The sequence below is a fragment of the Drosophila persimilis genome, unplaced genomic scaffold (genome assembly GCF_003286085.1).
Source record: "Drosophila persimilis strain 14011-0111.01,24,50 unplaced genomic scaffold, DperRS2 tig00000000-arrow-pilon, whole genome shotgun sequence".
Lineage (NCBI taxonomy): Eukaryota > Metazoa > Arthropoda > Insecta > Diptera > Drosophilidae > Drosophila > Drosophila persimilis.
Genome location: NW_020825288.1, coordinates 19,974,581 through 20,000,000, shown reverse-complemented (window position 1 = coordinate 20,000,000; position 25,420 = coordinate 19,974,581). Strand labels below are relative to the sequence as shown.

Here is a 25,420-nt window from a genome sequence, read left to right as displayed (position 1 = left end):
TAATTACAAGTTGCAAGTGCTGTGGTGCATAATAAGTTGCGGTACAGCGGGTCGTATGAGTGATGGCGACAGGTCGAGCTTGGGGATTGGTTATTTTCTCTGAAGTTTCCACTCAATAATGTAATTACAAATTGTTTTCTGGGTGCTCTTCTACGAAACCAAATCTAATTACTTATCTAAACTGTATTCTTTTGGAGTAATTGTGTTTGAATGCAAATTAAATTGCAAATATTTGGCATTTATTCCAAGACAGAATACCCCGGCATGGCCTCGCACTCCCTGGCATATCCGTCTGCTCATCTCTGGCCGAGAGAATGCACTCTCGAACGCTGTCTGCCCCGGCGCATTGAACTTACTTTTAATTATGCTGCAAGACAGCAGACCACGCCCGGCCACATGGACACGGACACGGACACGGACACGGACATTGTTTGCGCTTCGCCTGGGCTCTTGGCTTAATAAATTGCAATTGTTTGCAAGCTAAACTTTGTTTCTCTCGGCTCCTTCTCAGGACTCTCAGGGCATTCAGGGGTGCCTGCTCCGTGTTGCCATGTCCATGGCCCACTTTTGTTTGTTCTCCGGCTGTGGTTGTGGATTTTGTAATTGGTTTGGTCTGCATTTGACAAAAAAAAGTCGAACAAAAAATGGAATCAAGCGCAAGAAAGTTTATCATTATGGCCGGCGACGGACGGCAAACAAAGTTTTTCGCAAAAATTCAGTCGCAGAAAATATACATTACTTTTTTTATATTTTTTTATTTTAACTGCGGTTTGTCTGCGTGTGCGGTTAACGAAGCAAATAGAGAAATGTTCACACAGTGCTGAAGTCAAATATTTGGCCAAAAGTTCCATAAGCCAAATAGCCAGACAGTCGACAGGGTTGCCCGGCCTCTTCCAAGCTCGGTTTGATTTTTGCCATTTAATAAGCAATTGTTGCCTCTCCAGAAAAGTTGATTAACATGCAAAAAGCAACAAAAAAATCAAAACAAAATATAAACAAAAACTGTTGAGCAAACGAAAGAGAAACTAAATATTGGAATACAGGGGAGTACTGGTACTCGTTGGAGATGAAATGCTGCCAGAAGGGGTAAATTGTTTAGATTACAGGGAGCATGGAAGGACACTGATATGCAACAGACACGCTGCCAGACAAACAAACAGAGAGAGGCAGAATCAGGCCAACAAAAAGGACTGGACATGAATGCATCCACAAGGGAGAAAGAAAAGTCTTCTTCAAAAACAGAAAACCGAACCGAAGCCAAGCCAAAGTCCTGGAGGAGGCAGTTACAGATCAGAAGAGGCAGGACCAACATGTTATTGTTTGCATTTGTTTTTCCATGCCATCATGCTATCATGGTAGGGAGCAGGGAAGGGAATATTTCAAACCCCACAAGACTCGGGTTAACTTGGCTAGCAAAAATATTTGGTTGAAAGCGTACGAAAGAAGAAAAGACCGACTGTGCAACCGCAAGTTATAGGCGAAGGTCGGACGGGGGGCGAGCGGCGGGGCAACAAATAATAACCGAGCATTTCCTGCTTCCCCTGCGCTCGCATTCCTGTTGGACAGGACATGAAATTGTTTAAATTATTTACACAAGCTGGAAAATTAAAATGGACAGCTGCTGTGGCGGGTGGCGGGGGAGTAAAGCAGCAGCCAGTCATTGTTATGACTGTTGCAACTGCTTGGGTCAAGTGCTGCTATGTTGTATCTAGCACGTACATGACGGCGCATAGGATGGGGAGACTAGAGTGGCAGTCGAGTGGAAGTGGACCAGTAGTCACTCCAAAACTGTAGTTCATAACTTTTCATTCTCTCTCCCATTTTCTCTGTGTCCTTTTCCTACTTTGTTGTGTCTTTGGGGCTTATCTTTGGTCCCAGGCAAATTTTAATTATTAGCATACATTCCCAGAGACCCGAGACCCGTCTGAGTTTTATGAGTTTGATTGTTCTCTGCTCTGCTCTGTGTGCTACTCACATTGTGTATGCGTAATGCGTACGTCTGTACATAATTGGAAAAAATCAAGCGTACGCCATGGTGTGCCATTGTCTTTGACGAAGGAGAGAGGTTAGCAATCGGATGGCCATAACACACAGCTGCTACAAGTGCACTTGGACCAGAGGCCCTGCCTTCCAGAAGAGTGAGTGGAGCCGAGAAGGAAATAATAAAATTAAATGTTGACTGAGGGTCCTGTTTGGCCCTGTTCCCTGGCAGCTATTGCTGGCTGTTATTGCTGCACCACGAAATGTTTTAGATAAAATGGCTGAATTTAAGAGCAGCCTATCACAGTCGAAGACTCAATTAATCGATGACAATTCAATTAGCTCCGAGCCCATGAAACAAAAAGGATTCATTCCCATTCTAGAAAGATGGAGAGAAGAGATCTCTCTCACAGCAAACTTTTCTTCCACATTTCGAGCATCCTTCGGATGGCAGGCAGCATTGTTGGGGCAAACTACTAAACAGCTGAAGAGTTCGGTGTGGGAATTGAATGGCCATAAGAAAAGTTTACCGTTTAATTGGACAGGCAAATAGGCAGCAGGCTGGAGGCAGGGAGGGAGCGGCAGCGACTCGTTGAGTGTCTAAATGTCAGTAAGTTTCTCCAGTTTTCCCAGCTGCTTCAGGGAGGTGGAGGGTTTGTTCGCTTTCGGCCAAACAATGAGCTAAATTTTCCATGGAAAACTACTAAGTAAGCTTGTTAATTAAATACGCATTACCGCCCCTGTAATTGCCTGTGACGCGCTGCTTAGCAACAACTACAACCACTACTCCACTACACTCCCCACCACCGATGCATCGGTGGCAAATGGGGGAGCGAGACAAAACCTAATTGTTAAAGTCAAGTGCAAAGTTTTTGCAAAGTCGGGACTCCCCGCAATCGTCAATATATCATGGCAGAAATAAGCAGACATTAAATTTAATTACCCAATGACACCTCGACCACAGGGACAGAGACACGGCCGCCCATTGCTGGATAGCGGAAAAATAATTTTAAATTCAAATATGAGCTTAATGATCCTCGCGATTCGCGACTCTGATACTGCAAATGACAATTAATTAGCGCATATTTCACTGCAGTCGCAGTCGCAGACCCCAGTTGCAGTTGCAGTCCGCATGTCAAAAGCCATTTTCCTCACACAAATCATCAATCACGACCTCCCCCAGAAAATAAGTCGCGGAATGCATCAAGCTCCCGAGTAACTGCAGCAAAAAAGGTTAATGGGTTAAAAAATCAACCTCAACTCGGGTCGTCAGCGTCTGCATCGTTGCTTATTGTTTGCATTGTTTTCGAACAACAAAAAACAGGGCAGAGGGAGTTTAAAAAAAAGGGCGCGCACCGCAGGTACGACTATGTTGGGTAATTTGTGAGTTGGAATGTTTTTTAGCGGCAGACTTAGCCGCACTGCAAGCGTTTTTACGGCTGTGGCCTTTTCTAACACGACACTCGGCCATTTAACGCTTTACGGCATTGGATTTATGCAACGTGATATGCAAAATGCCATGGCATGCAAATGCAACCGCTAAATGCAAGGAAATTTCCAACAGGAAAACTGCAAATAAAACCCGGGAATGAATACTCAATTGGGTGTATACTCGTAAGGATGTCGCACTGCAAGATATCCGCCAAACAAGTTGCGAATTAAATTTGTAAACATTTTCTTTTCTAAATTACTGCTGGCACATACAATATTTATATTTAGCATTTAAATTGAATAGCTAAAATCAATTAAATGTATGTCCCGCATGGTCGAAATTTCCTGTGTTTTCTAATTGAGCATATTCTATAAATTTCTCCTATTTAAAAATATATTTATGTTAGAACTATTGAAGTGATGACATTTAATTAAAGCAAATATTTTAATCAAACAGTTCGAGTTTGTTAAAGCAGAAACGCTTTATAAAAGCCAACAAATTATCAGCTTTTTGTTAGTTTTTATCACTGCTCTTCAGCTTTAGCAGAGTTTAATCATATCTGGCCTCATTGTTCTACCCGCTGCGGGTGATGCCCCCTCCTCCCATCAACTGGCCAACTCGGGTGTCCTTAAGCTGGGCAGAGCAGAGCTGTGCTTTTATTTACCCCTTTGGCTTTTGCTTTGGCTTGAACAAGTGCGGCTCTTTTTGCCCCCTTCGGTGCGCTCACACACACTCACACCCACACACCAATAGTGAGTGCAGTCACTTCGACCTGCATGTTATTCATGGATAAACACACACACACACATAGATACACACTAACCGACCTCTAACCGCGACCGTCCTCCAGCCCCTCCCCCTGGAGAGGTATCCTCCCCTCATCTGCTCTCGGCCAACTGCCAGACCAACAATTTTCTAAACTCGCGCGCTGCGCACGTAATAAAAAATACGGCAGCTTGGGCTATGTTGTTGTCGGTGCAACTGCACTGCAAAAAAAATAAACAGTTCCACAAATCATAGCATTTTTCGATAGGTGGTATAAATTCCTGTTTTTATCATAATAGAATATGGTAATTTTTTTCAGTGTGTTGGAAGGATGGTTGTGCAGAAAGAGGAGGCCGACTGGCGCGCTAAGCTGTGCTAAACATTCCCTAAATATATTTTGCAACAGCTCCTCCACACACACACACACACAGACCCTCACATAAGATAAGCGGCGCACATACCGCACCAACCCGAACCTGAACTAGCTGGTGGTGGCGCTTGGGATTTGGGTTTGGCTTGGGATGTTCCAAGGTGTGTGGTTCGAGGTGGGCGTGGGTCTAGGAGAACACAGAGAGCGCACAGAGCAATGAAACTTTTTGCGCCTGAATATTTTTGCAAAACTATTCACAGTTGATTTTTCACCTGATGCTTTTCATCCTAGTACTCGTACGTCCTCTGCCCAGTATCTGTGTGTGTGCGTTTGAGAGCGAGTGGCTTTGTGTGAGTGCAGCTGCAGCTGCCTCTGGGTCTGCGAGTGGGTATGCGAGTGCTTAAAATATTTGTCCGCCCGACTGGCATCCACCTGCCAGACTCCCCACCGAGCAACTGACTTTGGCCTAGAGCCGCCTTGCGTATCCTTTATAGGGCCCCAACTTAAATGGAGAATCCATTGCCGCGCGTAGAAGTGCTGCAATGCCACGTTCAGGTAAAATTTTGAATGTGGCCAGAGCAGACTCTGGAGGGCCTTTTTTGCAGAGCTAGTTGTTTAAATTAAAACTATTTTTTAGAGCTTTTCCTATTTTAATAGATTGCATATTGAATGTAAATCAATACTAAGAAAATAATTAATATAAATATTTAATTTAAAACTATAGGATGTTGATTTTTCTTCCTTTATAATATTGTTATATTTAGTTACCCGATCCACGTATATTCTTCATGGAAGCTTTTATATTTACCTTCGCTTAAATATTTGATAAATAAACCCCTTTAAGCTCCACTAACCATATACCGTTTCCCATCTTTCATTGCAGCTATGGTCTTTTGGGCGCGTCTGGATGCGGCAAGACGACTCTGCTCAGCTGCATCGTTGGCCGGCGTCGTCTCAATTCGGGAGAGATTTGGGTGCTCGGCGGACGGCCGGGATCCCGTGGTTCCGGTGTGCCAGGACCCCGAATTGGCTATATGCCACAGGTGAGATGACCTCACAGTCTCTGTGCTGGCTGCCTGTGCCACTGCCTCTGTTGCTGGTAGTTGGTGAATTTTTCATGCGCTTTTTATTGCCTCATGCCCCATTCGACTAAATTAAATAAACGCAATAAAATGGTGAAAGCACAAAAGAAAACATATACCCAGCAAAAGTTTTAAATGCCGCACACACAGAGCGCACAAAACTTTTAATTTTCAGAATCCATAAGAATACCTTAACTCTGACCCAACTCTGACTCTCTGGCCCTCCACCGCTTCCCCCTCCTCCTCATGGGCCAGAGTCGAGTCATAAACAAGCCGCGCTGGAAAGTAGGCAACAGTTTTTCACTACGCTTGTGCAAGGAAGGGGCAGGTGGCAGATCTGGGGCATGTGGCATTGTGGTGTTTGTGCAGGTAAAAATACTATAATATCCGTGTTCCAATTTGGGTTTATTGCAGGAGATAGCCCTTTACGGCGAGTTCACAATGCGTGAGACCTTAATATACTTTGGCATTATCTCGGCCATGCCACGCAGCGACATCGAGGATCGCACCGAATTCCTACTCAAATTGCTCAATTTGCCAAATGGCTCGAAATTTGTCAAGAATTTGAGTGGCGGCCAGCAGCGACGCGTGAGTCTGGCCGTGGCCCTACTCCACGAACCGGAACTGCTCATTCTCGACGAGCCCACAGTGGGCGTGGATCCGGTGCTGCGACAGAGGTGAGTTATTCTTCAGGATTCGTGCACTCTTTCGGTATGGTGTGTGTGTGCTCTAGTACCAGTGACATCTGATTAACTCCTTCATTTACGCCTCTTCATCTCTCGTTTATTACAGCATCTGGGATCATTTGGTGGACATTACAAGAAATGGTCACACAACTGTGATAATCACCACGCATTACATAGATGAGTGTGCCCAGGCGCATATGGTAAGTGAAACCAGAAGGGAAATGGCAGTGGAAGCGGCACTGAAGGGCGGCCAAAGTGTCAATGGCCTCGGGTCGCCCACGCATTGTTTGTACGGGTGATTTATTGTCGGCTCTCTCACATCTATTTGTACTATGCCGCGTATGAGCAATATTATTCCGTCGCTGCCGCTGCCGGTGCCGCTGCTGTTGCTGTCGCTTCCGGTCGCAGCTGAGGTGAAAGTTCAGCTGGCAGCACGCTTATCAGCTCAAGTGAGGGCTGTCAACATGCGGTGCTAAGTGCTTCCGCCCGCCCTCTACTGTCTACTGTCGTGGCAAATTTGTATCCTGCGCGCTGCAACAAATCTGCGTCCTGTCTGAAAAAAAAGAATGGAGCAAAAAAAAAAACAACGGTCGAGTAGAATATTACAAGCGGCTGCCGCTGTTGACCCATGGCCGGGGCTCCAGATTTACGAGGCATTTCCGAGCGAGACACATTGCAAAAATTTACTTCAGATTTATTTATGTCGCACACATGGGAGCGGCTCAGGTTGATAGGGAAAGGGAATGGGAGCAGAGGAGTGGCGTGATCCATGGGGATAGGGAAATATAACTGCGTTAGTCATTTAATGCTGCAGCAAGCAATGAACTTGGCTGCAAGAAATACAAAAACACACGAATAAATCGTGACAAAGCTCACAATGGACAGCCAGATAGGCAGATACATATCCTTCTCGTACAGATACAGATACAGTCATGCAACACGCACAGGACGTGGGCACACATACATAAAACAAACAAAGTCCTTACAAGCTCTCAAGTGGAGTGTGAGATGGTTGAGGGTCGAATATATCAATGACAACACTTTGAAAAAGATTGATGCTGGGAAACAGACAAGAGATCGACTCTTGAGTCGACTCCACACCGAACGAAGCCTACTCAGTCACCGCTTAAATGGAATGATTGATTTTCTTCAAGAAATTATTCATTAAAGACATTTGTTTAGGATGGACCAGGAAGACCGCTAGCAAATATGATCTATTATTGAAAAATATATCACATAATTTGCACTCCTCTCTGATTAAATTCCACATAAATTTAATCGTGCGCTTTAAGGAACTTTTATGTCTACATAATTCATAGGAAATCAACTCCCAATAGAAACAATCTGCCGGGCTCGGGTTTCAAAACCTCTAACACCACTTGACCCCCCAAAGGACATTCAAAGAGGTAAATGGCCCACATGCTGTGTGGCTCTCATCCCTCATTCTAGGCACACCTCCGGAAGACACACTGTTGCCACGCCTCCACCACCACCCCGCCAAAAGTCGTTGCGGTAAAGAGTTATGGCCAATAAACAAAATCACTGCCAGGAAAACACGGGGCTTTGTTTGCGGGAAAATCGGGCTTTCGTCGACACTTGGGACTCGCCACTTGGCCATGCCAATGGGCATATCTATGGGTTCTCCGGATGACAAACAAAACAATCGACTGAGTCGCAGTCCATAAAACAATAAGCACCAGGACCCAGGGATCCACCGTGGAGACCCGTTCAGTTAATCTATCGGCAGCGCGTTGAAATGCGAATTTAATACGAATTGTTGGTTGAAATTTATGGTTTATGGGAAGCCCATTAAAATGCCAGACTCCTCTACGTGTAACGCCTCCCCTCCCCTTTCCGCCGCCCACACGTGTATGCAAAGCCCTGCTGTGGGGGACCGACCGACTGGAGATCTGTCTGTGTAACTTTTGGTGACAGTGTTTAATTGCTCATATTGAACACGTGTTGGCAGGAAGGAACAACAGTCGCATCTCAGCCTGGGATTGGGCACGCCTCAGTAGCCCTGACGACTGCTCTGACTGCCGTCTGTGTGAGTATTATGGTCGGCAGCAAATTGCTTTTTCAGCTTTTTCACTTTTTTGTGGCACGCTTTGGGTCTCCGCTTTGGTCAGCTCAAGTTCTGGCCAGAACTCCAGTCCAACAACAGTGCAACTTCCGTCGAGTTCTCGGTCCAAGGCAGTTATGTGCACATATTTTCTCGCCAATTCTGCACGTCACGAGGAGTTCACTTGAGTTTTCCCTCGGTTTCGCTCTGTTTTTCGTGTTTTCTTTTTCTCGGTTTTTTTTTTGTTGTTGTTGTGCCCGCTTTTTTCCGTTGAGTCAACAGAATTGCGTATCCAGAATGGGATTCCCCGACCAATGGATGCTAAACCACTCGAATTGCCAAGTGCTGGGGGGCTCACGGATAGACACATACTCGTAAATTTAACAGCCTCCGAGCTAGCCCTGATTGAGCAAGACACTTCAATTGGCACCTACATGGCACTTGATCTACGTATTCCCGCTCCCCAATCGACCGGTCCCATTGCAGGTCTGGCATTAAATATTATTATTGCATGTTGGCAATTTATAAGCTGAAAATTCATGTGGCTATAAAAATTATGCGCATCACGGTGCCACAAAAAATGGCTGTTAGTTTTTCAGCTTCTGCTGCTGCTGTTGCCACTCCTGGCGGTGATAGTGCACTCAAACAAAAGCAGAAAGCATTAAACATAATCGTAAAATGCATTTACGACTGTGTGTATCTCTGCATCTATGTTTGTGTGTTTCCGCTTGATTCCCATTGAGTGTGTGTGTTGAAAGTTTTGCGTGCTTAAATTTTGGTTATTGTTATTTGTACGGTGCAGCTATTAAGAGTTTTATTTTAATTGAAATATATGTATAGGCATTAAAAAACCGCACACACACGTCTGTGCTGCTGAGTTTAGAGTTGCTGATGAGAGAGTATGTTCTGTCCATTTGATCCCATTCCTAGTGCCATCATCTTCACAATAGCCATACGATTGCCATGCCGATTATTAAAATTTAATATGTTACAGAAAGGTATTAAGTACGGAGTATCGGCATATTTATTTATTGCAACAACATGGGTTATTTATGGCTATGTCCGTTTCCATTTGGTGCGCAAATTGAATGCCAGCCAAGTAATTGGACTAAAAGGGATTTAGTTATGGACTTTAATGGAATATTTTTCGGTTTTCTTCATTGCTGTTTCTCTAAAAGCATTCTCTGCTTCAAACTCGTGTGAATATGGAACCCCACATCAAAGCTGGCATCCATCCCATTATGGCACAACATCAACGCCTGCACTGGTGTTGTCATTAGCCCCCGACTGCTCCCCACACAACCACTAGAATCGCCCTACCTCCCCTATTATTTCTCCCTCCACTCCTCGCGGGGTCATCCAACCCGGACCACACAACAGAATGGCTTCTCCACGTCGTCATCTTCATCCTCCCTCTAACAAAGTGCAGCGCTTCAGTTTTTTTGACAGACATTGCTCCCCAAATTTAATGTCAGCCCTGCCTTTGCCTTGGCTCCTGGGAAAATGTTGGTTTACAGAAGAGAAGCAAAAAAAAAAGAGAAGCCAAAGCCAAAAACAGAAAGACCAGGGGAAAGCGTAGGGACGGCTAGCCGAAGCAAAGGGAAGGACGAAACGAAAATCGCGTATACGCCACATGGCCACAGAGTGAAGACTGTCTCTGACTGTCCCCAGCTGTACATGCAGCACTTTCAGCTCTAATAAATGAAATCAGGGAGCGTAACATTATGTGATGGATATATTGTTACGGATACGAGCTGTGTCCCACGCGAGCCGAACTCTCGTCCTGCCTTTGCCCTGCGCCTTTAATAGTTTATATTGTTTCCAGTTGCATTTTCTCTTATGGCGAGTCCTCCTCCGTTTTATACCACTTTTTCTGTCGCGTAATTTTCCGCATGTTGCCTTTGAATATGCAAAAAAAAAACAGACGAATACACAAAACGAATATCCAGCCAAAATGCAAATGGACAGTTGAATAATTGCTAAAGCTGATGAATGACAACATCAGGGGAAACCATCACTTGGGCCACGGGTTTGCCAGAATTTCCTGTGTTGTGCTGATGAAGTGCTGATGGTTTCCACAACCACTTTGATTGGCATTTTAATGCGATGTTGCACGTGGCATGTTATTATGCATTAAGCTCCTTTGCTGCTGCTGATGCTGCTCCGCAAAAATTGGTGCATAAAAAATAATATTAACAATTCATATAACTGTAAACGACCGAACAGGGTGTTGGCCACCTCTCTTACCTCTTTTTATGGCCAAGGCATTAAAGTTTTTAGGGTGGCCTCTAAAAGCAAAATTGAAAAGTTGAGAAGTTTGGGTCCAGATTCTAGCTTCTGTTTTTAGAGTTAAAGTTTTTTACAGTAAATATTCAGCATATAAATACCGCCTTATCTCAGTCGAGGAATGTCTTATTTAGAGGGGATATCCATATGGGTATAATATAATCATAATGGGAGAGTATCCGCTGTGAAAAACAATCCTTACTTGGGATCCAAATTAAAGAAAATAATAAACACAACCTTGAAACGTACATAAGTCTAGCCTTCAGCGAACATTTAATAAATATTCTAGAATAAATTTCCATTGCGACGCCCACCCACCCACTAAGTGGTACGATACGTAACCAGCCGGGCCATAAATATCGTGTGCATTTTTCAATTTAACCATTTCCTCCTGCGTGTGCCGAGGAAAATTATTTATGGCATGCAAAAACTGCTCCGGCCATAATAATGCACATCACATACTTGTTGGGCCAATAAAATTACAATTGCCTGTTTCTGCCCAGGAAGTTTCTAATTTGGTTTTCCATTGCAATTCAATTAAGACGTTAATTGGCTCTGGAGAAGTCGAAAAGACAGAGAGACCCATAGACCAAGATACGAGTAGAGAATTAGCCAAAAACACAACAGCCAGCGATGGTCTGAGCCCGAGGAAATGGACGATTTCCTGGCGACCAGGCCAAAATCAGACCAGGCCAAAGCGAAGCCAAATCAAGCAGCAAAACTTTTGTAACTAGCTCTGTGGTTTATTTAGCATAGAATTTCTATGTGCAGTCAGGGGTGGAGATTCCATGCAGAAGACGGAGACGGAGACTGCAGGGCCTGGGACCACTCATGTGCATGCCTAATGAAGCCATCCAGAGAGCGTTGGAATTGATGAACAAGCAGTTGACGATGAAGAAGACGCCTGGGAAGTTTTGTAGCAGGCGGCAAACTTTGCCAGGACTTGGCACAGGACAGGACAGGGCATCGCTCAGCGCAGAGCGATGCCCTATATGTGTGTGTGCCTGGTGCCTGGTCATGTACGGACACAGAAATCAATTAAGTTAATTTCCGCACGTTGCGTGAGCATCGACAGGCACTACAAGGACAAGGACGAGGGATTACCAGCAGACTAGAACCTGAACTTGGGACGGGAGTCAATAAAACTTTTCATCGACAACAAACGGGATGTGCATAATTCTGCCATTGACTGGAAACAGAGAAAACTTTACAAAGATTGTCTGTCGGAGGGGAAGTGGAACTTGAACGACGAACGACTCTCCATCAAAGTCAAAAAGTTTAATTGGCTTGGCGACACTCTTCGAGGAGCACGCTCCAAATCAATTTGCTAACAAAATGTTTCTCTCTTCCCCATTTCCCCTTTTTGCTGTACAGATTGGATTGCTACGCGGTGGCAAGATGTTAGCCGAGGAGTCGCCGGACTATCTGAGGCAGCAGTACAATGCGGACTCACTGGAAGCTGTATTCCTTAAGCTCTCGGTGATGCAGAATATGGGCAAGCGTCGTCGCTCGTCCATTGCCCAGGAGATAGTCGAACAGGTGACGGTCCCAGCCATCTCCAATCCTGCCCTGGACATGTCCGATGAGCAGCATGCCGCTGAGATTTCCGGCGAGTTCGGCGACAACATATCGATGTCCTCTGCTGCCCGGGACCCCATCACCAGCACAGCCCCAGTTGCTCCGCCCTTGCCGCCTGCACAGGAGATACCCGCCTCCTTCTGGTACAACCTGCATGTGATGCAATCGCATCATCTGCACGCGCTCATTTGGAAGAACTTCCTCTGGATGATGCGGAATGTGGGGTAAGTACGGGGTATAAGAATACCCATATAAGCCTTGAACCTTGCTCGAGTTCGGCTCTGGTATAATAGAGTATCTTGTGCATCAATCAGTACGAGTATGAACGAACTTTCGGTTAATTTTCCAACAGGGTAATGCTGTTCATTGTGGGCCTGCCTGTGGTTCAGATACTGCTGTTCTGCTATGCCATCGGCCATGATCCTACCGGGCTCAAAGTGGCCGTGGCGAATCACGAGATGTCTGAGGAAATGATTATGCAACAATTCTGTCCAGTGAACTCCGGATGCAATCAGACAATGCTGAGCTGCCGCTATATCGATATGCTGGTCAAGAACAAGAGCATGGTTGTGGTGAGTGCAATGTAAATTACCTTTCCTCCCCAGAGACAGAGGGAAAGGGACACAGAAGCAGGATGAGCAGAAGCAGAAGGAGCAACACCCCGGGGGTGCAATATCAGCTGTCATTGGCTTTTCGGTTAAATTGTGCAGTGCGAACTTTACAATAACCACTCATGTAGCTTATTCAAGGATGCTCCCAGTACGCTGCCGCTGCCCAGACCCGACCCTGTTGGCCATTCATGTAATTTATTTCAATTTGTGAGGACAGGCAGAGAGCTGCTCCTGTTGGGTGGCCTGGCCCTTCTGCTGGAGGCTCTTCAATCTACTGCACACATCATCTCGTCCTCCCCCACTCCTAGCTCAACTCCTGCAAGGTCTCTCCGTATTCCGAGTATCGACTTGGCATTGTCTTGGCTACTGTTTCCCCTGCTCCAGCCAGACAAATGTGGATGCTTCTGCTTTGCCCTTGGTGTTGGGGCGAACACAAATTACAGCTGCTTATCTTTGGCACAGCAACAACGGGGCCGTCTGTCCGGCAGTCTGTCGAGATCATCAATAAATTTACTGTCCCGGCCCGGCTCTAGCTCTGGCTGTGGTTCTGGGCCGGGACAAAAGTAGTAGGGGGATTCATGCCATGCAGCTTGGGGCAATTTATTGCAAATTACGCTTCAAAAACAAAGTCTCTTTTGTTGCCTAATTTGAGTTTCAGTTCGAGGCCTTGCCTCTCGACTTCTGCTTATAATTTCATGCATTTTACATTAGACACTCAAGCAACAGCAACGCCAAGACCAAGTCGGAAATTTTTCACCATTAGTTTTCTCAGAAAACTTGTCTTAAGGAAAACACAAACAAAACTTAAATTCTTTCGGTGGAAAAGTTTATGCAAAATTTAAAGTTTTCTAAAAGGTTTTTTTTGGCGCGAAAGGCTGTTTTCAAGTTCTTAGAGTGCCCCAAAATTATACTCAAATATTGTTTCATTCAATGTCCAAGAAAATTCCCTTAGACAATCAATTGTTTTCCAAAGAAAGACAATAAAACGGAAACAACATTGGCCCTATCGAGGAATATCCAATAAAAAAAAAGGTACACCTAACAGACCGTAACCTCCTTAATTTTCTTAAATTTTCAAATAACAATATAATAAAGAGCGGCATAGCAACAACAACAACAACAACAACCCAGTGGCATGCCCCAACTGGCAATTTGTGAAGAAAAGTTCTTACCTTTGGAAATTGAAAAGCAGCTCGAGTCCCCCCATCATACTTAATTTGTATAAATTCAGAGACTGGAGATAAAAATACGGAAAAATAATACGCGGCCGCGTATCTTTAGGCCGCATCAAAGGCCCGCCCGTGCTCGCCTCCTTCCACCTTCCGAGCCTGGTCAACCCCAAACCCAAAACCGAAGTGAATGGTGGGGAGCAGAGAGAGGAAGCAAAGTTAATTTTGGTCAATGAACAGCGTATCAACGTGCCATCAGCACATGGCCATTTCCAGGACCTTGAGCCATCTCACCTTCCCGATCTCCCCAGCCAAACGAAAAGCTGGCGGCGGCTTTTGAAAAAATTTGAATTTGGTTGCCGCCCTGCCACCCTGCCGCAGTGCTTCTTGCTTTTCCAATAACAGTTTTTCCCGTGCCTTTTCTCAGCCAAAGACGTGTCAGGGTATATGGGTTTTTGTGTGAAAAAGATAACTGAATACCTGGTACATTTCTTGTAATATCTCAAGGGTGTTTTCATAGTCCATACATTCATAACGTTAGCTTTCGCTTCGGCTTCATTTCCGATGACAGCTTGCATATATTTGGCTCACCAAAGAGGAAAAGCGCATCTATTTTTGGGGAAACGCCACAATTGTTTTTTGTTCTTTCGCCTTTTGGTTGCTTGTTTTCCTTTCTCTTTTTCGTCCATCTTTCTGTAGATCAAACGCATTTCGGTTACCCTCGTCTTAACGACACAAAAATTGGCCTTTGTTTTGCGGAGTCCCTGCCTGGGGGCGACCGACTGAAAGGCTGCTGTAATAATTTTCACAAAACTTCTGCCCGAAAAGGGCGAAAAGTCTTCTGCCTTCTAATTTATGGGAAAATTGAAAAACATATTGTGGTCAGCCGATGTCGCTGGCGCTGGCGCTGGTCGCTGGGCTGTTGTCGTGGCTTCTAATTAAAAGTTCATTAGGCATGACAACGCTGCTCATTAGGCCAGGGCCAGGCTAGGGGGTGTGCCCAGATGCCGGAGAAACTGCACTTCGGTTCGGGGGGGTTCTGCTCGGATCCACTTTTTCATAGGAATCCCTCCTTGGCTACGCTTCTGATAGCACTTGATTAGCGACAAGCTTTAACTTCCAGAGAATGCAGTTTATAGGGTTTTTTTCTTTCTAGAAAGATTTTATGAGGCAAAGTTGGAGGCAAAGTCGAAACAAAAATTGCCAAGGTAGTAGAAGATAGGGAATGGCTAGGGATAGGGAAAGTTTTTCCTGCTCCTTTCGAGCTCATTTGCGTAGAGCTTCCTCTGACCAAGTTGACTTCATTTGCGCATAGTTTGTGGCTCAAGTTTGTCATAAACAATGTTGAAGTTGAGGTTAAACAGTAGCATAAAAGTTGTTCAAGTCTTGCGGTTTGATTGTCTGCTGCTTGGTTGCTGATGAAGGGCTATTTAATATCATAATTTATGCCAAGTCTCTGGGGTCTCTACACAACAACTACTGCCGCTAGGAGAACTTTAAGGTGTTCTCGCCTTCTTTTATCACAAGGCCATCGGCGAAACAAAGTTTCCTCCGAGCAAACACACATACCATTCAGGCATTAAATCTAATGAGGCCAATTAAAACCACATACTCTTACTCTACGCAGAATCCTATATATATGTAACATATCAGAGCCCATTGTCTGAATGTGTTCATTTGTCTCAGCATTAATGCGGCAATTGCGTAAATTTCACGCCTGCTGGAAAGGTTCTTTGCCCATCCCTATCCGTATCCCTATCTCTATCCTTTCTTGGGTTTAAATAACTGCATATCGAAGCCGCAAAATTGCTCAAGCTTAGCCCAAATACAAATGCCAATACACGCTCTATCCCATCCCATCCCATTCCGCAGCCATAACCATTTCCATGGCACGTTTTGTGGCAAGAAATCCCGCCTAGTCTGCGGCCTATTGTGGGTACACAAGTGGCTGCCAAAAAGTTCGGCAAAAGTTTTCCCTGCGAATCTCCGGCGAGAGAGCAACTTAATCAATGTGTGAGCACTTACAGAAACTAGCTTAATACCCGGAGAAGGAGCTCCACTCCTCCGGGGGCTTTCACTTCATTATTTATTTTTGCGTAGACCAGAACACAAAAAAATAGAGCGGGAATGTAACGAAATGAAATTGTTAAAGATAACATGAACATATTGTTGACAACAGCTACACCGTAGGCTCCGCTTTCTTTTCTCTCACTCTCCGCGGAGCAGAGGATGTTACTGCTGCTGTCCTTTGTTCTTGATTTGTTTGCCTCGCTGAATTTATCGCTTTGCGCAAAGTACGCACATTAATTACGGGGAGTTACTTTTATTGTTGCTACAACGCCCAACATGCAACAAACAATGCGACAGGAAATGAAGCGACACATACACGCACACAATGAGGCACAAAGAGATGGCTGGCTCACAAAGCTTCCAAGAAAGGAAGTGCTCACGGGCAGGCAGGCATCGAGGCAGGCATCGCGGCCTGAATTCCCGACATGCGTTACTCAATAATTCAGCGGCTCGGGCTCGGGGTCCGCTCCGCTCTGCTCCACTCTGCTCTGCTTTTAATTGCGCAACAACACAAGTCATTCCGGCATCTGTCTGGCAGGTGCAATGACTTTTTAAGCTAATTGAATGAGCATTTGATTGACTGTTGGCATTTACCGTCACCCCACCCTGACTCTGTTCTCCCCAGAAATATGTGGACGACGACGAGGCCGCCTACGAAGAGGTGAAGCGCGGCAAGGCCTGGGCCGCTTTGGTAATCCAACCCAACTACACCTCGGCCCTAATGGAGCGTGTAGAGGATGGCCGATATGCAGAGGATGCCACCATCGAGGCCTCCGATCTGGGGGTGCGCATGGACTGGTCCAGTAAGTAGTCTCTTAGTCTCTTAGTCGCCATTTGATTTGCTTTCGATAAATGTCTCTCCTTCCCTCCCCAGATCAACAAATCTCTACACTGCTATACCGGGACCTACAGTACACATTCTTTGACTTTGTGGAGAGCATGCTGACCGAATGCGAGGTGAATCCCAAGCTGGGGCGCGTGCCCGTCTCAACTGAGCAGCCCATCTATGGCTATCGGAATCCCAACTTTACGGACTTCGCCGCGCCCGGCGTGATACTGACCATTATTTTCTTTCTGTCCGTGGCCATAACATCGGGTGCTATGCTGATTGAACGCAACGAGGGAATGCTGGAGCGGTGCCTGGTGGCGGGCATCACGGGCCCCGAAATCCTGCTCTCACAGGTGGTCACACAGTTCACGGTTATGCTCAGTCAGACGATCTTCGTTCTTATCGTCAGCTTCTACTTCTTTGAGCTAACTTTGGTGGGCGATATCTGGCTGGTGGTGGCTCTTTGCATCCTCAACGGCCTGTGCGGCATGAGCTTTGGGTTTGTCATCTCGTGCGCCGTCGACACGGAGAGGACGGCCACTTATGTGGCCATGGGCTCGTTTCTGCCCATCGTGATGCTGTGCGGCATCATTTGGCCCATCGAGGGCATGTTCCCGTTGCTGCAGTTCGCCACCGCCTTCCTGCCGCTGACCAAACCCACGGAATCGATGCGTTCCATCCTGCAACGCGGCTGGGGCATCGACAATCCCACTGTCTACAATGGCTTCATTTCGATTTCGTCATGGGTGCTGGTGTTCCTTGTGCTCACCATCCTTTTGCTCAAATTCAAGAAAGGATAAGTTTTAGAGCTGTAGATTGAGCATACTTCTTATGATTTTACTAGGTTGTAAGGGTAGTCCGTACACTCTATGTCTTACTGTATGTCTCTTGTACAATGTTTAAATCTAAGATAGGTTCCGGAATTCAACTATGTCACTTACTATGCATGGAAATTGTTGTGCCTTGTAGGTTTAAGTCCTCATGTCCTCACATCATTCACCTCCTTTCAGTACAATGAGAACTGTAATTACATCTGAAAACATTTTATTTATGCCCTTAAGCTTGTGAACAAAAAATTTGAATAAAATTTATAGATGAACGCTTACAAAAGATTTACTCCACAAATTAATGCGAGAAAACTCTTCGTTTGCGTTGCTTTGGTAATTGTGATTTGTTCACCTAGTACTAAGCTTTGGGATTGCTTTGATTGCATACGGAGAGCAAGCAAAGCTGGAAAATTCCCAGAGCCAACAGTCCTAGTCTCTGGCTGCATTGTGAAAGTTGGAGCCAAGTGGTCCTGTGGTCCTTTCAATCAGTCATTGGTTTTGCCAATATTTATTTACCAAGTATCTGCAATCAAAGACCATCAGAAAGAAAAGGGAGCCCCCTGTTCCGTGAGCTCTCTTTTGCTCACAGTTTGTTACGAATACTGTTCTAGTTCCAGCATTATTTGTGCGGCCCCAATGGGAGATGGTGAGGGTGACTCGTTTTCGACACATTTCACATTTTGTGGCAAAATCAATTAAACCGGAAATGCATGTAGACCATGAGTGAGTGGCACACACACACCACACACACACACGTGCAGCAGGCAGAGAGGCAGCATCCGCTTAACACGAAAATTCAACTTAACAAGCGAACAAAGTGCCTGGTGAGCCAACGACTCGAATGGAGTTCTGACTGAACACAAAAAAAAAGGAGAGTAACTAGAGAGAGAGAGGCAGAGAGAAAGATAGAGAGAGAGAGAAAGTGTGCTTGTGCTTTTAGGTGTTACATATGCATATGTAGGTCAGGCCAGCATGGGGCGTGGCTGAAACAACAGTAACTTGATCCACATGTCGTCCGTTTCCGTGACTGTCACACTGGGTTCGGATTGCATCGATGGCAAAGTTCAGACTTCATTCTTCCTCAGTCCCTGTGGCCAATGTCCTCCATCATCAGCGCTGGAGCGCTGGCAAATCAGTCAGACGATGGCTGCCAGAATGGCGCCCGAGACGTGTGTATTTACAATTAGATATCCGTCAGCAATCTATATAACATTTCAAAGTACCAGAAGGACCAGATGTAGCAGCGGGAGTCGCATTTGCCATTATTTTTTCCACATTCCTCTTTGAATTGATTCAGTGTGTAAGTGAGAGGAGGAGTCTTTGAGTCCGTCGGTGTCTGTGTCTGTGTCTGGTTCTGTGGATCTCTCTCTCGTCCATCCATTGATTACTCGAGTGTAGCTGACGGCGGCACTCGAGCACATAAATTGGAAAATTCAGCATCCAGGGGCAAAAATCTCATTTTCATTTCATCCAGAGGTCCCGTTCCGCCTTCTTCCTATCTCTCGCCCTCCCACATAATTGAAAGTTCAAAGTTTTCGACTTGCCGCTGAATTAATTTTTCAACTTCATAATTTCACGTGCTCCGTGAAGCTTTAATAACAGCATCCCCCAGCCATCGCCATCCACGAGATGGGCTTCTACGGCCATTTCCATTCACATTCCCATTCACATCTCTGTCGGCAGCTGTCTTCAATGGCTTCTCCTTTGTTTGTGGCTTGAGCTGCTCATCTTTTTCTGCCACACTCCATTTCCATCTCCATCTCCGACGCCGTCTCAGCCTCTTGCTCCTTTTGCCTGCTTCACCAATGGTGTGATAATTAATTGCTCAATTAATTTAATGCTCAGAGGCTGCCTTCCCTTTTCACTCTGACTGTTGCTGGTTGCTGTCCCAAAAAGCCAATTGTCTGTTGTTTTCAATGGCCTGCACTTTATACAAAATGTCAACGCACCGAAGGAATCCTTTGGGGTTTTCGTGAAACCGTTTTCTGTTTAGTTTTGGGGTCAACATAACCATGTATATTAATAGCAGGCCATCTCTGAAACCAGGTAAGGTAGGATTCCTTCCTAAATGACCCCTACCCTTTGCGGATCCTGGTATTTTTTTTTTTTTTTTTGGTTAGAACTATTATTGATGTTGGATAATTAACATTTAGGCACCCAGATCCATCTGCATCCATCACATAGAGGAGATCACTTCAAGATATCTTCAATTATTTAATCCCAATTAAAACTGGATTAGTCAAGGCACATTTCATGCATCCATCGCTCATAATCGCATGCCCTTTATTATTTTAATGAGTGGCATTAATTATATGAGGTGCATGATGTGCAGCTCGTGTGCCAGAAGCAAACAAAATTGAGAAGCCCTTTGATTTCTGTTCCTGGATGCATTGCGAATCGATTCGGTTTGCTATGCTTTGTCTGGGGAAATTGTGTAATGAAAACGTCAATCAATTTTCCCATGATTTGCCATTAAAGTGTGTGTGTTGGTAGTGCGGACCAGTCTACACCTTGTGTCACACACATGGCTGTTCCACTCAATGCCAATTGCAAATTGAGTTCATCTGCTGGCGGCAAATATTGACATGACAGACACATTTTTATTTTATTTTATTTGCATTTTTATTTCTCTCTTTTCACCCGCTCTCTCTAGGCCCACCCATGGCTCATTCACCATTTAGCCCCTCCCCCTCTCCCTGTGCTGCTGACTGTTCTGGTTTATTTTTCGCCTTTTTCAATTTTTCCACAGCTTCATCTTTACTGCTTCTGCTCGGGGCACAACCCCTCAACATTTGCTCGGCATTTTCTTGGCTCTCCTTTCTGGCGTGTCCTTTTCCCACTTTATCTCATGTCGACCTCCGCTTCGTTGCTCGGATTCTGTGTGTCTGAGTCTGTGTGTCTATGTCTGTGTAGGTGGTAGGTGTATGTGTAGGTGGCAAAAATGACATATTAATTTCCAAAGGGGAAACGAAATAATATAAATGGAGTTGTCGCTCCGAGCTTAAGCATGTAAGCTACGCCATACCCATTCCCTGTCACACTTAGAGCACATTCACATGCAAATTGCTTGGCGAAATCTAAATAAATATGATCAGGGAAATCAACACTGGCAGCCTGGTCTCGCCATCGCCGGTAATTGTTTGAGCATTACATTACGTATACGACTCGTAATCCAGCAATCTAGCGGTAACAAAAATTAATCTATGTATTACGGTATTTCGGATATTTTCACCGCTTTTGATGAAGTCGTCCAGCATCGCTGCCCCCCCGCACAGACAATACTGCCAGCAAGCCACGCGCCACCATCAATCATCCTTTGACATACACCCACACTCGCACGCGCGGCATTCAGCAGCTTCGAGTAGAAGATAAAGGCAAGGACGAATACAGGAAGACAGGATATGACCGTCAGTCAGTCATTCAGCTATGCGAAGAGTCTTTCAGTCAGCTTACCAGTTGTGGGGCATCTCTCCATACTGTCCATACCTCAATTGAAAAGCACTTTGGAAAAGGATAATAACGATAAATTTTTTATTGTAATGTGTTTTGCAGTGTTTACATGCCGGCTGCGCCTTATGCCAGCCCGCCAGCGAGGGCAGCTTAACGAGTTTATCTAGAAAAACTCTCTTGATTCGATTGAAGATTTAGGCCGGATAAATACAATGGCAATAAACTGGAACGATAAATGACACTCACTGCGAAAATGGCAGACAACCTCAACAAGTACATCGAGCAATTACATACGATTCGTTTATTCGTCTCGCATTCGAGTACGAGCCAAATAAATAAATATTAAATATTCCGATCATCCGAAAGTGCTGATTGATGCTATAAGCAAAGAATGTCCCATTGTCATGTGGTCAAATTCAAACAGGAGTCATTTGGTATGTATAGCGCATTAGGAAAATTATAATTACCCTAAATAGAGACGCCACGCATCCAGATTCAGACCTGTTTTTGACGTCCTACAAAAGGAAAACGAGATTTAAGGGAGTATTTCTCAGTCTCCCCTCGCCACAGCCATAGCAACTGCCAAAACAGCGTGTATTGCCATTATTTTCCAAGCAGGATCTAAAGCCGCCGTTGATGCCTCTCTAGTCCTCCCACGACTTTGTCCCGAACTCCCACCAACCCCTCCCTCCCCTACGAATGTATGAGGACAATTTGCAGTCTCTGTCGACGTTGACGCCGACGTTTCACGTCCACGTCGCCTTTCATGCTGTTGCGCGCGCTTACGGGCAACACTTAATCGGCTTCCGGGGATATTTGGGATTTAGGGCGGAAACCTATTTGTGTCAAGACGCAGTGAGTGTTCTGCTCCGCTTACCCCTCTGCCAAGGGGCCCTACTCCAAAACGGGACCCAGCATTTCCTCGCCAACATCTTTGGGGCTTTGTCGCCCACTCTTTTCATTTTAGGCATTTTCCTTTGGCAGCATATTTAGTCTTTTGTTTTGGCGACAATTTGCTGCCTGCTTTTTACTTAGCCTGATACTTAAAATTTAAAACAAAAGAGTCCTAAATAGTCCCCATCTCAAGATGAACTACTTAGTTTTTTTTTCCTTTTCTCTCTTCGGCGGCCCACGGCAAACATTACAACAATGAAGCCAATTCCGTCAACAGCCTGCGGGGCGCTGTTCGTAAATAAATGTTTCTTTATGCTGTTGCACCAACGCCATTCCAATCCCAATTCCTATCTGAACCTACTCGTTTCCCTTTGGCTACTCGCTGCTGCTGGGATAGTACGAGTACGTGCTAATGGCTCAAGAGAAAATGACACCAAACTCGAGCATAAACATGGCCAAAAGTCAGCCAAGAGGAATCGCCGGCTTTCTCATAAATATAAGTATACTTATACCTATTTTGGGGTATAACGTTTGTGCGAATATATTTGCAACGCAGGTAAGGAAGCATTTGTAAGCCTATAAGATAGATAGCTAATGATTGATCGACAACGTGGTCAACTGAGAAACAGATCTGGCTACTAGCTTTTATTTTCTTATTGCAAAATTCACAAGCCCTTCCTTTCAACCTATTAATCGAATCAAATCCTTTCAAATCTCAGGACCTGCAAGGGTATCAACAACTTCGACCACGACTCCACTGTCCATCCCTTACTGTTGTTGTTTGTGTGGAGCCTGGCTGGGTTGGCTTGGTGTTGGTGTACCACGCCCCATACTAATAACGGCCGCCGGCTGTTGCGGGGCCATTGAAAAATGCTGACTATCTGACACACTCACACACACCCTTGCACGGATTCTGAGAAACAGAGATGCAGGAGGATTCCCTGGATAAGCAGCTGACTTGACTGCCCATCCGTCGTCTGGCATACATATGTGTGTTGGGGTGATGTGGCTGTGGATGTGACTGTGACTGCGGCTGAGTCTACCAATTCCCTGCTAATGGCTCTTTTGTGAGCATTTCCCCAACTTGGCTCAATGAAATGCCAGCGGCAGCAGCCACCGCCGTTGTCCCACCAGTCGACTGGTCGCTCATTTTCAGTTATTTCCTTTCAAATATTTATGATTTTCGAGATGCCAAAGTGCACGTTCTGGAACGTCTGTGTATTTATACACTCGAATCATATGGAAACCTACCGTTGGCTGTTTAACTTTGCGACAAGGAATGGCATAATATACTAGAAAAAATATTGGCTAAGTAAAGGCCTAAATTTCGACAATTAAAAATGATTCCTAAAAGTATGCAACAGAAAATTTGGAAAAAATCAATTCTTAATCGACATAAAATATAAATGAAATAATGTTAAAAAGAGCATCCACATACTTCTATTGATGCCTGGCTTTAGATTTGTCTACACAATTATTGCTCCCTTTGTTATTCCTTGCCGTCAGCATTTTGATCTGTATTAACCGAAAAAATGTCTCCATTAATATTGCTTAAAGCATCTTAGTCTGCAGCCCCCTCTCTAGTATACTGTAATCATCGTTATATGTATATTTACACATAGCTATGTTTAAAAAAACGATGGCAATGATGGTGGTTCAAAAATCAATAAGTGACACGTGCCTGGATCGAATCACGCATCTGCCATGTGGCACGTTATGCTGCGACACGATGCCGGGCCCCGAGGCTCATTTATTAGCCAGCACTCAGTCATACGCGCACACACAAGCACACATCACAATAAAAACGGATAAAAATTAAATAAAAACGCATTGTGGCCGATTTTAAGTGCGTATTCAACATATTGGTATAATCAAATGTGCATTGGACATTATTCAATCGATGCAGCGGAATGTAATAATTTATGCGATAACAGAGACATCAATTGCAGTCATGAGGAGTGATAGGCATAGTATTTTATACCTTATAGTGATTTGTGTGACCCGAAATGACGTTGTGTGGATATCACGGGAGAAGGAGAGGCAGCGCCTGAGAGCCAACCTCTGTTTTATTGCGTCCAAAATGCTGCCAGAACTATATGTCACATACGTTGATGCATTGGAATATAACCCAATCCATATACCCCATCGGGATACCCTAACTTACGTATGTGCACACAGCTTATCAAGCTCCAGTCGATCCACATGCATTTTTAATGTTTTTAATGCCATTTTTAAATGCAATTTAATTGCCACCGCTTGTCGGACGAGTAGACGATGATGGGGCTTATCGATGCACATGATGCGCATGCAAAGCACTTTTAAATTATCAACACAATTTTATTAATAAATAAAAAACAGAGGCAAGAGCAGCAGCAACCATCAGCAGGACAAAAAACTTCATCATACGAAGGATGTAAAGGACGTGCCAGCGAGGACAGCCACTTACAAAACTTTTGATTATTAAAATGTAATCAAAAATTAACTTAATTAACGGGGCAGAAATGCGTTGAACAATTTTTTATTGAAAACCCGTTTTGTTCTCTCAACAAAAGCAACATACAAAAAATAATACCGTGAAAAGCAAGAGAAAGCAACTGATAATAAAAATCAAATATAACGTATACGCCGTGCCGTGTGCGCGAGCATGACAATGAAGAAAGGACATGCGAGTTCTGGTGCGGACAAGCGTGGGCCATGCTAACGGGTGTAAGTGCGTGAGTGTGCGTTGTCTCATGCATAAAAATTACATATTAAAAGATATTAGGGTGAAAATTGATATAAAAATCAATGAAGCAGCATCGACAGCACCTCCTGCTGCTGCCGAGAAGCGGAGACAGAGATGCTGCTGACAGCCCGGCGACAAGTTTAAAGGGTCCTTGGGAAATGGTGCGAGGGCCAGTGCTGTAAAGCGGCATGGCCGTGTGTATTGTAAGTGTTGACATAATCATTAAATTTTATTGTCGTTTCATAGTTTTGTTGTTGCTGTTGTGCTTCCTTCTTTCCACATACTTTGCACTTTAGTTTTCATGTTGCGAATTAACGAGCAGGTCGCCCCGCCTCCCACCCGATATAAATTAGTTGCCCACACCGCCCAGACTCCCACACAGACACACAGATACGGTGCACACAAACACACGCATGACATAAAAGTGGCTTTGGTCGGGACATGGACATGTCTTGAGGCGCTTCCTGCTGGGCAATAAAACGTATTTTTACGAGCCCTCCCATTCGAGTGCCACACTTTGCATGCACGTCAGGGCGTCAGGGTCCGCCCCACGCTCGGCCTCAGCCCATAAAGGGAGTCATATCAGCGACAAATAGTGCCACTA

General features: G+C 45.0%; 1 protein-coding gene across 1 annotated transcript in view; it reads left to right on the top strand.

Annotated features, from left to right (window-relative positions):
* Positions 1–18,030, top strand: part of LOC6591910 (ABC transporter G family member 20) — a 44,314-nt gene extending 26,284 nt beyond the window's left edge. The window contains exons 3-9 of the mRNA XM_002016831.2: positions 5,431–5,590; positions 6,044–6,306; positions 6,422–6,515; positions 12,038–12,465; positions 12,594–12,813; positions 16,717–16,894; positions 16,966–18,030. Coding sequence (XP_002016867.1) covers positions 5,431–5,590; positions 6,044–6,306; positions 6,422–6,515; positions 12,038–12,465; positions 12,594–12,813; positions 16,717–16,894; positions 16,966–17,720 — 2,098 coding nt within the window. The 3' untranslated portion in view covers positions 17,721–18,030. The remainder of the gene's footprint in view (positions 1–5,430; positions 5,591–6,043; positions 6,307–6,421; positions 6,516–12,037; positions 12,466–12,593; positions 12,814–16,716; positions 16,895–16,965) is intronic.
* Positions 18,031–25,420: the final 7,390 nt, after the last annotated feature.